Here is a 14,513-nt window from a genome sequence, read left to right on the forward strand (position 1 = left end):
GCTTGGCCTGCCCCAGGATGTCCCGGGGGTCCCAGAGATGTGCTGATGAGTGGGGCACTGCTGGTTCTGTGTGCAGGGACTCACTGATGCTCTCTGGAGCTCCAGGACCCACCTCCAAACAAACCAGAGACCACCAGGAATTGTCCCAAGTGGAACAAGTACATACACCAGGACTCAAAAGAGGCAGTCAGGCCTTAACACTGGAAAATCCTAAGGTACAAGTCCATCACCCTTCACGTGTCTTTTCCTTTGACCTGTTTTGATGTCCTCTGGGTTTCTTTAACCTTGCACCCACCGCTCTGCAAAAAGCAGGCAAAAAACCAAAACAAAACCAAACCACTGTGCTACAGAATTGGGAAATTTGTAGTGAATTTGTTAGTTGGGAAAAAACAAAACTCAAAGACATGGGAGTGACAATGGGTCTGGCCATTGGATAAGCTCTTGGCTCTTGGTCAAGTGTGAAGATAAGCCAAAATAATAAGTACAACTATCAGTTTATAATGGTAAGAATGGCTGTGGCTTTGCAGGAGGTTTGCAAAGGGATTTTAGTAAACAGTCAGAACAGGTGCCCTCAGGTCCTGCCAGACAGGGGTTGGGATTTGTTTGAAAATCTACGTACGTAAAGTGGATAATGTAAAGCCAGGATGCCCAGCAGAGTGGAGGATGGTGCTCCTTGGCACACCAGTGGCTCCTGGCACTCAGTTGTCCTTTTTGCTAGAGCCATTTAAAAGGATAAAAATGATTGCTAATAAGCTAATCCTGCTGTGTTTCTCAGTTCTCTAATTTCTGCCCTAACAGGACACAACTACTTTAGCTTTAGCAGTAATGGAACTGGTAGCTCCAAATTCATGCTCTGCTGGAGGTATCCCCCAGTTTCCTCTCATCTCAGAGGGACTGATGGATCTAACAAAGCTGGTTGAACTCACCAGCTCTAATCTGAGCTTCAGCAATTTCCCTGGAGTTTTGTTCATCCTGAGATCCTGTATGTGGAAACAGAGAGAGGAGCAGGGAACAACAGCCCAGGTGTGGCAAGAGCTCTGTACCAGTGTGTGTTTGTGGCTGGGGGTGGGGGGGAGTGGCCCTGGGCCCCCATAATTTTAGGTGAACATCGTGACCCACATCATGTCATGTAACATCTCAGTTCTTTTAGTTTCCTCTTGATGTTTCTCCATCACCCATCACTGCCAGGGCAGCTGCTCCCTAAGGAATGGGGTGCTGGGAGCTGAGGGGGGTCTCACTGCCCTGGCAGGCCCAGAGGTCGTGGAGTCAGATCATGGGACAAGCTCATGGCAGTGGGGCAGGTCTGAGGTCCAGCTGGGAAGTCAATCTCCAAATCTCCAGGATCTGGAGAGGGTATCCAGGGTCTGAGGATCTGGAGAGGGTATCCAGGGTCTGACACAGCCCAGCAGTGACTGGGCAGCTCTGTGGGGATGGGAGAGGGTGGAGGTCCAGCTGGGAAGTCAGGCTGTGGTCAGAGTCCAGGTCAGTCAGAGGTACAGCATCGCTCAGGGCAGGGGCTGAGGGGCCAGAGCTGAGCTGAAATGGGCTCCTGGGCCGTGGGCAGGGAGTGGAGGAAGCAACCCAGGTGAGGCTGGTCAGGGCCACCAAGACATATTAGAGCTCTCAGGTCCCTGAGAGGCTCAGGCTGTTGAGTTGGACAAATGCTCCTTCTCCAAGCTCCTGCTCTCTTATGAAGTTCCTTGCTGGAGATTCCCTGTGGCTCCTGAGTCAGGGGAGCATGGGCCAGCTGCAGGACTCCTTCTCCTGGCAAGAGCACCCCCAAAACAGTGGAGAACAAGAAACTGTGAACATGAGCTCAGTTTTAAAAGACATTTAATAGCAAAATATTGGAAGTGCAGTGGGCAGATGTGACTGGTGGTGGCACAGGTGGCACAGGGTACCCAGGGTGCTCCCGGGGTGGGCAGTGAGCTCTGCACAGACAGGGGGCTGCTCTGGCAGGGTCCTGCTCCCAGTCCTGCTCTGGGATAGTGCAGAAGGAGGAATTAGAAGCCCCAGTAAAGTGCAGAATTCACAAGGCACAGGGAGGTGCACAGTGCATGGGAATGGGAGCCACCAGCCTGGGAAAGCTCCTGGATTTGAGCATTTGCTCCTGCTTGGCACAGAGAAACTGTCAGAGCCCTGCTGGTGACCCACAGCAGCTCTGCCTGGGGGGATTACAAGTTTCCCCAGGGAAAGCAGCCAGGCAGAATTTAGCCCTTCAATACAGCACATGTAGCACCAAACACAGGAGGATCTAGAGCAGTTCCTGTGAGGTTTGCAGCCCATGTGAGAGCTGGAGCCTGTCCCAGCCAAGGTGATGCTGCAGAAGCATCAGCAGGGAAAGGCCACTCTGGGCAATAAAAGGCCACTCTGGGCAATAAAAGGCCAGATGAAAACAGAACTGTTCAAAATGATTGCAGCATTGAGAGACAAGGACACTTCAAGGGCAGCTCTGGCAATCTGAGGAGACTGAGGGGAGACTCATTGGGGTTTGCAGCTTCTTCACCAGGGGCAGTGCAGGGGCAGCTCCAATCTCTGCTCTCTGTGAGCAGTGACAGGACCCAGGGAATGGCTGGAGCTGTGTCAGGGCAGGCTCAGGTTGGATCTCAGGAAAAGGTTCTTCCCCCAGAGGGTGGTTGGCACTGACCAGGCTCCCCAGGGCAGTGGGCACAGCCCCAAGGCTGCCAGAGCTCCAGGAGGGTTTGGACAACGCTCTGAGGGACAGGGTGGGATTGTTGAGGTGTCTGTGCAGGGCCAGGGATTGGAGTGGATGGTCCTGTGGGTCACTTCCAGCTCAAGGTTTCTGTGATTCCATTATTCTAACCTGAAGTTCACACTCAGCTCACACTGCAGGACAGCCTTGGAGCTTTGGTGCCCCGGACACAGAAGGATCACCAGGGCTCAGGCTCTGCTCCCTGTGCCAGTACCTGTATTTGTTACACTGGTGATGCCTGCATAGCACCTCTGCCACCAGCCAGGGTGGGCAGGACCCACCTGAGAGCCTCTGGCAGCTCCTGCAGTGAGGGGGCAGCCAGGTCCTCACCAGTCCAGGCCCTCCTCCCGTGCCGGGGCCGTTGCGCTCCCCTCGCTGTAGAACTGGGAGAACCAGCGCCGGTGCCTCTGGATCCCGGAGTCCTCCCTCACCAGGAGTGGCTTGGACAGGTACTCTTTGTTGTTCCAGATGGTTATATCCCGCTCAAACTGGGGGGAGAAGGAGGGTCTCACTCAGGGGGGGAAGCTGAACCAGCAGGTTTGTGTGACACTGATTTACTTTTCACATTTCTCCCCACTGGCCCTCGTGGGACTGCTGAGGGAACACGGAACACCACGGCTCTGTCTGCAGCCAGCAGAGTTTAGCCCAAAAAAGCCACTTCCAGCTCAGACTGCCCCTGTCATGGGGTTGTGCAGGTAGGAGCTGCTCCACCTGAGAGTTTGAGTTCATTAGGTTGCTCCAGCCAGCCAGGGCTTTATAAATAAAGCATCCACATCTTACACTCTGCTCAGGCACACATGGAGAAAGCTTTGGGAAGAAGGTGCTGCAGAATTGAGTGTTGCTCTTTCACATTAGTAAGATGCAAAATATTAAGGCAGTATTCATAGAATATGAGGGAGCACAGCTAAGTTTGACTTGGGGTAGGTTTTTGGCATCTGAACTTCATCTGGAGCTGGAGAGATGGGGCCGCTCTCCAACAGAGGTGGCCTTCAAGGCCATGCTTGACCTGAATTTGGCAATAACCATGTCTCAGCTGGGATGTTGAAATGGAGACCTCCAGAGTTCAACACTTCCATGAATCTCTGTGGTAAAAGCCTGGAAAACCTCTTTCAGGAGTAGCAGGAGTTGCCAAATTTCACGATAATTTAAAAACAGGAGGATTTCTTGGCACAGTTCTTACCAAAGGTGATAGGATAATGTTAAAGCACCAGCCTGGGATGCTGGAAACCTGGATGCAGTGATTAGTTCCCTCAAAGACTTCCTGCAGCTAAAGAGCCTAATCCTTGTGTCCCAGCTTTCCACCCACAGGAGAGGGATAACACCTCTCTGCCACCCTCAGCAGGTGACCCACAGCAGGGACTCCCTTTATTTGACCTCCAGTTTGATTTTTTTGGGGCTGCTGACAAGGAAAGATCACATCAAGCAACACAAGGACCTTCCCCAGGTCTTTGCTTTGCTCCCACAGGATATCTGAGCCCATGTGGGCAGCTGCTCTTCCTTCTCACACCTCCCAGGCACGAAGCTCCACGGAACCAAATCCCTTTGGCTGCTCTTTTGCAGGGGCCTCACCTGGACACACTCTGCCCTCAGGATGAACTTGGGAACAATGGCTGGGATGTTCTTCTGGTAGTAGATTTTGTGAACAACACTCTGCAGGAGAGGCTCCAGGGGAGTCACCGTCTGCAGGATGATCCCACGGCCCAGGAACGCGTGTTCAAAGATCAGGTAAACCAGCCCTGGCCCCACCTGCAGAGCAACAGAACATCCTCAGGGAACAGCCCCCGGTGGTCCAGCCCTTGGGTACAGGAACCCCCACACCTTGAGATGTCTCCTGGGCTGGGCTTGCTACTCTTTTCATCAAGTCAGGCACAAAGTCATGGCCTCAGGGCCCTGAGTCACAACTTTGTCAGTTGTTATCATCTCCAGGCAGGGTTAGATTAGACAGATTAGATATTGGGAAGAAATCTTCCCATGAGGTTGGTGAGGCCCTGGCCCAGGTTGCCCAGAGAAGCTGTGGCTGCCCCATCCCTGGGAGTGTCCAAGGCCAGATTTGATGGAGCTTGGAGCAACCTGTTCTAGTGGAATGTGTCCCTGCCCATGGCAGGGGGCTGAAATGAAATGATCTTCAAGGTCCCCTTCCAACCCAAACCAGTCTGTGACTCTATGACTTGTTCTGCATTTCTAATGTGGGAATAGGTCAAATTCCTTCAAAAATGTATTAGACTAAAGTTAGAAATGTTTTATCGAGCAAACTTCACATTTCATTAAAAAAATCCAGAAACAAAAGTGGTTCCAATTGATTCATAGCATTGTTTCTATTTTCCTGTAATTCTTAGTCTGTGTCAGCTATTTTATTATCTCAGGGCTGTTCTTGGGCTACAGACACACTGTTCTTGATTGTTTGCCTTTCCCACTTCTGCACTGTAACCAGCTGTGACCATGTGGTGTGAAGGTCCTTCAGGATTGCCACCAATGTCTGCTCAGGTGGTTTTTTTAATTGTTTTGTGGCACAGTAATGCTTAGGACCCCTTCCTCTTCTCTGGGGCAGCACCAGTGCCAGTGGGTGCTTTTTGGCCCACGCGTCGGATGCACTTGGTAGGGAAGGTGACCCCAAGATGAGCTCAGTTGGTCAGAGCAGGGTGCTGACAAGAGCAGGGTTCAATTCCTTTACGGGCCATTCTGTTGGACTCGGGGATCCTTGTGGGTCCCTTCCGAGTCAGAACATTCTGTGGCTCTGTGGCACTGACCAGGACTGGCAGGGCTCTCAGCCTTTGGGGCAACAAAGCCCTTCAGCTTGAGACGCTGGTGGTCACCGGCCCAGGACGTACCTGCCTGGCTGAAACCGTCAGATCCATGAGGGAGAGGCGCTTCCCAAAGATGGTTGCGGAGTGCTGGAGCAGCAGCCGGGAGCAGTGCGCGTTGGGCTCGGGCTCTGGCTGCCACTCTGCCTGGAGAGGGGAAAGGACAGCTCAGCCCGAGGGTGGGGGGCACAGGCTGAGAGGGGCAGCGTGAGATGGGGACAAGAGCTGTGAGGAGCATCCGGAGATGAGCACAGGTGAGGGAGTGCAGCTCAAACCCTCCGAGACACAGAGCCTGGAGCAGGAGGTGCAGCCGAGAGGGTGGGGGGGGACAGATGCTTTGAGGCAGGAAGGGAACCTGGTTTGGAAGAATTTGACCTCATGGCTAAGAGGGGAGCTGGGGTCTTACCTTCCACGTGTGCTTCATGAAGTCCCACAGCCTGGACCTCGTGTATCTCGGGTCAGACCCTCCCAGAATGGCTGGGCCGTGGAGAAAAGCCAAGTGAGCTGTGTCGGCCGCGTTCTCGGGGATTTCCTGATGGGGGAACAATTTGCTGTTGGCAAGAGCTGACTCAGGTGGGAGCTGCCTGCACTTATAGCAGCTTTGTGACAGCCCCAGGGTGACCCTGGTACAGCCCCGGGCCCCCAGCTGAGCAGGGCAGAGCAGGGCAGGCAGGGCAGAGGTGCTCACAGGTCTTGAGGCAGCAAGAGGCACCAGGGGCCTCAGCACAGAGTGAGCTGGGACCAGCTCTTAACAAGCATCTAGGAATAATTGAAACAGCATTCATTTTGAGCTCACAGAACTCTCCATGTGCTCGCTTGTGTGGATGCACAAGCTGGGACTCCAAAGAAGTCCTGCTTTGGCCCTATGATAATTGTAATGAATAAAGCATTTTTGTCTAGTTTTCACATACTGATACACCTTTAAACCCCACCAGCCTGCTCAAATACATCACTTTTTGAGACATTTTAGCTGCTTTATGACTCAAATACACCAGCTTCCCACCAGCTCTGCAAGCAGCACAGACTGGCCCCAGTACAGACCTGTGTGCAGTGGTTTGCACTGGAAAAGACATAAAATAAATATTACCATCCCCTCAATCCCCCAGATTCTCCCAGCTCCTCTTCACACTCCCAGAACTGCATCTTCTGTGCCTCATGCTTCTTTTTTGTGTCTCCCAGTAACTCTCTGTTCCTTCCTATCTCCTCTCTTCCCTTGGGATGCAGCCAGCAGGCAGGCGCTGCCTTTGGATTTGCTGTGCTCCAGATTAAGGGTCATTTTTGTCCCTGATTTTTACAACTACAGGTGTTCTGCACAGCAGCAAGCACAGAAAAATCTCCCCAGGACCTCCAGGCATCACCCAGTTTCAGAACTGCTGCTGCCTCCCATCCCTCTCCAGGAGGAGCCCCCATCTGTGGCTGCCCCTTCTCCCTCCCAGGTCCCTTCTGTCCAGTGCCACAAAATGGGACCCCTTTTCCAGACTCATTTCCACAGAGAGGCAGCAGCCGTTTGTTCTCCACGGCCCATTTGTCAGCCTGTGATGGTGATTATGAAGATTAACAGCAAACTAACTGCGCGTTTCCACTGGGGTGATCGATGGGTTGAGACACCTCCTGACGGTAAGTGCCGCAGCTCTTAGAGAATCTTTTTTTAAATTACACCAGTTGTAAGTCAAAGCAAATTAGCAGATTCTTTTTAAGCACCCAGAACAGCTGTTCTCCACTCGAGGAGCTCACGCTCCGTGTTTGGGGAGCATATGCTGCGTTCTCGGCGCGCAGCACGGGGGTGTTTCCAGGTCAGAGCTCTGCCAGCAGCAGTGATGGCACTGCCAAGGTCTGGTTAACTGGGAGGAGATGTCTCTGAACTGGCTATAGGAGGCCCCAGGCCTGGACATGCCCCACGGGGGAGGGACCGAGCTCCCTACCTGGATGTGCACGTCCACCAGGTGCTCCGTCTGCCCGCGGAACACCCACTCCTCGGAGGTGATCTCGCACTGCTCGGGCACTGCCCAGGTGGGATCGAGCCCTTGGCGGTGGTACCAGACCAGCACCATCCCATTCACCTCGCAGGACGGCCAGACCCGGACCCGGGCGGAATCCGGCACTGCGGGGGCATAAAGGGACCAGTTAAACCCCACAGCCCGAGGCTGCCCCGACCCCGCCCCTGGTGCTGAACCACAGCTCTGAGCTCCACTTCAGGGGAGATGTTCCTGTGGCACACACTCGTGGTGGCGCTGCTCCAGCTTTCCAGCGCTGAAGAGGAACAGCAGCTACAAGGGTCACAGAAAGGAGTTTGGTTTAATTGGTTTTATTTCAGTTTGGTGTTTTGCATAAGTTTTTAAAGGAACAACCTGGCTGGCTGGTTAGCTGCCTCTTTAACCTGGTTAAATAATTAAGTGGCTGCTGCATGAATGGATCCCCCCCCCCAGTTCCAGTGAACTAACAGGAGATGCTTTCAGTTTTAGATGTGCAGAGAGAGTAAAAGCCATTGCTGCCTCTCAGGTTCAAGTCATTCTCAGCTATAACATTGCAGTATCATGTGTTGCTTTAAGAATAGATCACTTCAGTGAAATTAATTTTGGCATTTATAGTTGATTGTCAGAAAATGCAGCTTCTACTGGATTGGAAGGCTGTTGCCTTCATTTTTATTTTTTTTTTCTAATGTGGAAACGAGCACCAAGGAGAGCACAGAGCAGTTCCTTCTTACTCAGCCTTATACATGTGGGAAGTGAAATAGTGGGAGAAAGGATGATTCTCTTTCAATCAATGGATATCAGAGGGGGCAGGAGGAGCCCATCACTGTGATTTCTGATTGACAAAACCTGGTGCTTCGGGTGGGATACATCTCACTAAAATTCTAAAAGGGCTTTGTCTGCCCCCATGCAGACATGGAATCACAGAATCAATCAGGTTGGAACAAACCTTTAATATCCCCAAGTCCAACCATTGCCCAGCATTGCCAAGCCCAGCACTAACCCACGTCCCCAGGTGCCACATCCACACATCTTTTAAATCCTTCCAGAATGGTGACTCCATCACTGTTCTGGGCAGCCTGTTCCAACACCTGACCACCCTTTTAGTGAAGGAATTTTCCCTAATATCAGATCTAAACCTCACCTGGCACAGCTTGAGACCATTTCCTCTTGCCCTGTCCCTTGTTCCCTGGGAGCAGAGCCCGACCCCGTCCCCGGCTCCCCCCTCCTGTCAGGGAGTTGTTGAGAGTTAAGGTCCCCCCGAGCCTCCTTTTCTCCAGGCTGTGCCCCCACCCAGCTCCCTCAGCCATTCCATGTGCTCCAAACCCTTTCCCCTCTTCCTCCAGCCCCACACTGGGTTCTGGGGCTCTGTCTGGCTGTGGGTCCCTCTGAGCCCAGGGCTGGAGGAGCTGCCCATCTGAGCTCTCCAAAATCCTGCTCCAACAAAGTACCTGTGTGAACACAGATGGCTTTTAAATCTGTTTAAATCATCCTGACCCATTTGGGCTGGAGGGGGGAGCAGGGCAGCTGGCTGCAGTTTTATTCTTTTAATACCTCCAAATAATAATGACTCAGAATTCATCCATTTCAGATGAAATGACACATCTTGGTGTGAGTGTTTGCATATGTCCAGAATATTCTCCCTCATTTTGTGGTGAAACACATCATTGCTCAGTGCATGGAACCAACTTTTCATTTGAATGCAGCTCCTGATTATGTGTGGGGAAAAAAAATACAGTGTTAATCTTTTTTCTGAAAATAACACACACAGAAAAGGAAATTGCTGTTTGGAGAGATCTATAAATTGGTTCTCTTGCCCATATAGATGGAATGTTTCTTTCACTTTGGGAGAAATAGTTTGTTTAGTAGAAAGAGTGACTTTTGCTGCCAATCAATGTTTCATCACTATCCTAATCGATCCAAATCCAATGAAGTTGAACTTCTCAGGACAATAACTAAGAAGCACAAGCCAAACAAAACTCGAGGTAAGCAATTGGTGATTTAAATTCGTTAGTGGAGCCAGATCAAATAATTGCTCCACATGAACTTTAAGACGTTCTTCCTACACAGTCAACGCAAACCATGTCTACATGGTGGGTGTATGTGAAGAGCTTTCCGTAATCCCAACCAAAAGTTCCTTTCAAGCCCTAAAAGGAGAAAAATATTCCCATTGAGAAACTATTCTGTCATGTTCATGGGATGCATTTCAGCACTGATGTGGCATAAGCTGTCACTGTAGAGCACAGAATCATTTCTGGAACCCAACAGCTCCTCAGGGTCCATCCCTGAGGGACCCAATGGAAGGCTCAGAGTTAAAAATCTGCTTTTATACCCTGCCTATGGAATGCAGGAGATGTGGGACTGTCAGAACCAAGAAGGGTATTATTTAACTGAAGTCCCAGTTACCATCTAACATAGGGAAGGGCACTGGAACCCTGTGTTTCTGTTCCTGTGGAACACTGGGACATGGGCAACCCAGAGGAAAACCAGGGTGCTGCATGAAACAGGGGAGTGGATGGAGGGTGAATTATTATAAAGACAACTTTCCCCTAATGAAGTGGCTTTTAATGGGGACGTGGGGCACTATCCTTTCTGTGGCTGCTCTCCATGGATTTGGGGCACGTTCACCTTTTCCAGCATACGGGATTCTGGTGCATTTTCCATCCTCTCCTCGGAACTGCCAGCCGTGGAAGGGGCACTCGATGCAGCCGCCCCGGACCCGCCCCCCGGCAGCGAGGTTGGCCCCGAGGTGAGGGCAGTGGGCGTCCAGCACGTGGGCTTGGCCATCCTGGGAGCGAAACACGGCGAGATGTTCCCCTGCCGGAACAGGAGACGGTGGAGGTGTAAAAACAGCGGCGCCAGGGGAGGGGGGTCGGGCAAGACACTCATTGCTCGGCCCCTTGGGAACGGGGGCACCGAGCGGAGACTTCACCCGGGGTCAGGGGAGTGAGAAAAACCCCGCGGAAAATTAATGCCCGCGGGCTTCTCTCCTTTCTAGTCGTGGCGGGACAGAAACAGGGATGCTCCGGAGAAGGGATTTAACCACGAGATGGCACCAGGCAGCTGCCAGAGGCGGGCAGGGGCGCGGCACGGGCTGCGGGAGGGAGGGACAGCGGGGGAGAGGGACAGCGGGGGAGAGGGACAGTGGGAGGGAGGGACAGCGGGCAGCGCTCCCCGGCCGGGCTGCGGGCAGGTGTTTACTGGCTCCAGAAAAGGCCAGGCAGAACTGGGCTGGCAGCTGCTCAAGCAGATGCCCGGAGTGTGGTGGCCATGGACTTCTAAACCCTGTCCTGGATCCTGTTTTGGTCACAAGATGAAAGGTGCCTTCACAAAAATGTTTGAAGATTTAGGATGCTTCCCCTGCTAAGGGAGAGAGACACAGAGAAGAACTCCTTCACCCAGGAGGGGCAGAGGGGAGCCCGCAGGCTCATACATCTCGAGAATCTCTGCTAATGGGAGCTGGAAGAAGCCCTTTATCTCTTTGCTCTTGAACCCCGAGGGCCATCCACACTGTAGCTCAGTGGCAAATCCCTTCCTGGAGCAGAGACAGATGCGTGCTGAGAGCCAGAGCACTGACACCTCCTCAGCAAAAGGGAGTTTTCTGGTGAAGGGAAGGGAAGGGAAGCCCCCGGCTCTGGTCGGCTCCACACAGGGAGTGGAGAGTCAGTGCTGCAGTGGCTGGGACTGCATTGCCCCAGCCCTCAGACTCGTCTCCATTGTGGGCCTCATTCCTTGTGCTTCCCGGAGCAATGTGAGGTTTGCCCCTCTGGTCTGTTCCGGCTCAGCTCTGGGATTGCCCTCTTCCTCCACAGCCCCAGGGTAGCACCACGTTAGCTGAGCAGGGCCCAATAAAGCAGAGACAGGCAGCACCTGGGCTGCAGCCATCAGACTGTTCATGGCTCTGCCTCACCCAGCTGTGCTCCAGCCACAGCTGGATGGCTGCCACGGCATCATCTGAACCAATGTGCTCCTGAGGGACTGAACTGGGGCCAGATGCTTTCCTGGCCCAGCACAGACCTGCCAGTGCCCACATCCCTGGAAGCAGCACAGGGGAGAGGGGCTGTGCCTTGGTGACCTGCCCTGAAAGCAAAGTGTCCCCTCAAGTCACCTGGTTGGAAGGGGACACAGCTGGGCTGGGAGCTCAGAAGCCCTTGGGGGCTGTTCATACAGATGTGACCACTGAGGGGAAGGCCAAGTCCTCTCCTTGCATGCTATGCCTTGGGTGATGCAGCACGTATTTTGTATTCAGAGTTCATCAGCTTGTGAACTCTGGTCGTTACAGTGGCTGCTGTCACTTGGAGCTCAAAGAAGTCCAAGCTTGACTTTGGGAGCTGAGTGCAGTCCATGTTTTCCCAGGCAGCCACCCTGATGACAAGTGACATGGTGTGAGCTATCCCTCCCAAAACCACTTTCCTTGACTGAAGTTTTGTTATTTGGGCAAAGAAAAGGAAATGCTGGAAACTTTCCCAGCCTTCAAGCCTAGGAAGGATTATTTTTGATATCTGGCAGATATGAGTCGTTGTACCCCAGTGCCTGCAGATCCTGTCTTTCCCAGGACACTGGCTCTGTTGTCCCCAGAGTCTTTCTGGAAGGCTCTCACACATCTACTGGCACTCCACTGGAGTGGAGGCACCAGCAGTGCACCTTCCCCTGCCCCAGGTAACAGGGATTCATTCTGAAGCATCAGCGTTTTCTTCTATCTCTAACCCACCTTTCTACCTGACCTGAGGTTCAGGGCAAAAGAGGGAAGGCAGGGAAAGTGTTTCTGACTGCTGGAGATGTCAAGGGCTCAGCAGGAGCAACAGCAGAGTAGAAACACAGAGGAGCAGCTTTGGATGGGTCAGACCAGAGCACTTGGGGCCCCGGCTGTCCCAGCCACGTGCCCCCAGCAGCAGCTCTGCAGCCCGAGGCTTTGCCCAGCAAACTTTTAAGATGTTTTTACCCCAAGAAGGTCCCATCTCTAGAGGTTCCCTTCGTACAGGCAGTTTGGAGGTCTCCTGCCTTGAAGACCTGAATCAGTGCCCATGGCCAGACCTTTGCTGGGCTGTCCAAGAACTCACCCAGGACTCCTGAGTGCTGCTTTTGCTTCCAACCTTTTCACTCTGGAGTCAGCAAAGCCAGAGGAGAGGCTGGGCTTTGCTCTGCCTTGTGTACCAAATCCAACGCCTCTCCAAATTGGGAGGACAGTTTTCTGGCCCAAGATACACTGAAAACTGTTGCAGGTGAATATCAGAGCACTAACAGCCAAATACTTTTTCTCTTTTTAATTTTAATTTTCCCACTTAATTAGCCTATTTCTTTTAGGAAAATCAAATAGCAATTGCAGCAAGAATAGCACAGGGGACTTAAAGAGCCCCAGGACCACTGGACAGTTCTGGGCATTTGCTGGGAATGCAGAGTCTGGGACAGAGCATCTCAGAGGACTCTGAAGCAGCTCTCACCCCACTTCCACAACCCCAGAAGAGAGTGAGACTTTCCTGCATGCTCAGTGCCAGGTTTTGGAAGGTGTCTTATCCCAAAGGATGAGTCTGCAAAGACTGAGTCAGGTGATTGTTCTTTCATCTCCTCTGACTCACTGCCTCTGAAGTGGGACTGCATTTCCAGGCTTTTTGATCAGAGGCTCCAAAATAAATAAGACACCCACAATCCCAGAGGCTACAGGTTGTTTAACTGTCTTACTTACTGATAATCTTCCTGGCACTGGTACCCTGCTGTCACTGCCACTAGAAGTGATTCCACCTGCACATTTCAGCCAGACCCAGAGGACTGGGTGCCAGGAGCCAGGCTATGGGCAGACAACCAAGAGAACTATAACAGGTAGGCTGGAGGGGCTCTCTAGGAATAGAATTCAATGTATATTGAATTACACAGGTCGTTTTATAAAAACAAAACAAAACCAAACAAACAAAAAAAACCCCAAAAAAACCCAAACACCAAACCCCAGCAACTTCAGAGGAGGGGATGGCTCTTGAAAATAGGAACACCTTTTCCACTGAATCTGAGAGATTTCAATGCAGAAACATCCCTTCTGCTGGTCCAAACCCATCTTCTAAGCAAAAGGACCCTGGAGGAGCACAGCACTCCTCTGGATGTGGCTTTGAAGTCCCATCCCAAACTCCCCAGGGAGCTGCAGGCAGTGATGCTTGTGAGGAGAGCCCAGGCAGAGAGATGCCCCTGTGTCCCAGGGCACCCACACAGGAGTGCCCCCACACTGCCATGATGTCCCAGTGCTCCAGCAGGGATCCCAATGCCCATGCAGGACCCCAGGCTGTGACACCCTTGGTGCCCCTCTGTGGGCACAGCTGGGCTGCTGTGACAAATGGTTTGGGTTGGAAGGGACCCCAAAGACCATCTCATTCCAACCCCCCTGCCATGGGCAGGGACACCTTCCACTAAACCAGATTGCTCCAAGCCCCGTCCAACCCGGCCTCAAACACTTCCAGGGATGGGGCAGCCACTCTGACCTGAAAGGGATGGTGGCAGAGTTGTGCCAGTGCCACAGCAGAGCCACCAGGCAGGGATGCCCCAGATGCCCTGCAGGGCAGCAATGACAGTGCAGTGCCCACCACAGGTGCTGGCTGGGATGCCCAGTGCCCACACTGGGCTGCCCCAGTGCTCTGGTGAGGATATCCATGTGCAGACATCCCAGTGCCTCGCTGGGGATGCCTGAACAGGGATGTCCCTGTGCCCCTGCAGGATGTCCAGGCAGGGATGCCCCAGGACATACCCTGATGCCCTAGCAAGATGTCCTGGTGCCCTGATGGGGATTCTGGCTGGTATGTGCCAGTGCAAATCACAGAATCACAGAATTAACTAGGTTGGAAAAGACCTCTGAGATCATTAAGTCCAACCTTTGACCAAACACCACCTTGTCTACTAAATGACACATCCAGTCTTTTCTTAAACACCCCCAGGGGCAGGGACTCCACCACCTCCCTGGGCAGCCCATTTCAATGTCTGATTCCTTTCTCTGTAAGAACTTCTTCCCGATGTCCAACCTAAACCTCCCCTGGTGCAGCTCAAGGCTGT

The 14,513-nt window shown here is 52.6% G+C and overlaps 1 protein-coding gene across 1 annotated transcript in view; it reads right to left on the reverse strand.

Annotated features, from left to right (window-relative positions):
• Positions 1-3,039: 3,039 nt before the first annotated feature.
• LOC103759690 (cholesterol 7-desaturase) overlaps positions 3,040-14,513 on the reverse strand; it is a 23,299-nt gene continuing 11,825 nt past the window's right edge. Inside the window, exons 2-7 of the mRNA XM_029960617.1 lie at positions 10,113-10,301; positions 7,437-7,615; positions 5,921-6,046; positions 5,542-5,661; positions 4,283-4,459; positions 3,040-3,201 (exon numbers count right to left, since the gene is read on the reverse strand). Of these exons, the coding sequence (XP_029816477.1) occupies positions 3,040-3,201; positions 4,283-4,459; positions 5,542-5,661; positions 5,921-6,046; positions 7,437-7,615; positions 10,113-10,301 (953 nt within the window). The remainder of the gene's footprint in view (positions 3,202-4,282; positions 4,460-5,541; positions 5,662-5,920; positions 6,047-7,436; positions 7,616-10,112; positions 10,302-14,513) is intronic.

The sequence above is a fragment of the Manacus vitellinus genome, unplaced genomic scaffold, assembly GCF_001715985.3.
Source record: "Manacus vitellinus isolate BGI_N305 unplaced genomic scaffold, ASM171598v3 scaffold_27_pilon, whole genome shotgun sequence".
In the NCBI taxonomy this organism is placed as follows: Eukaryota; Metazoa; Chordata; class Aves; order Passeriformes; family Pipridae; genus Manacus; species Manacus vitellinus.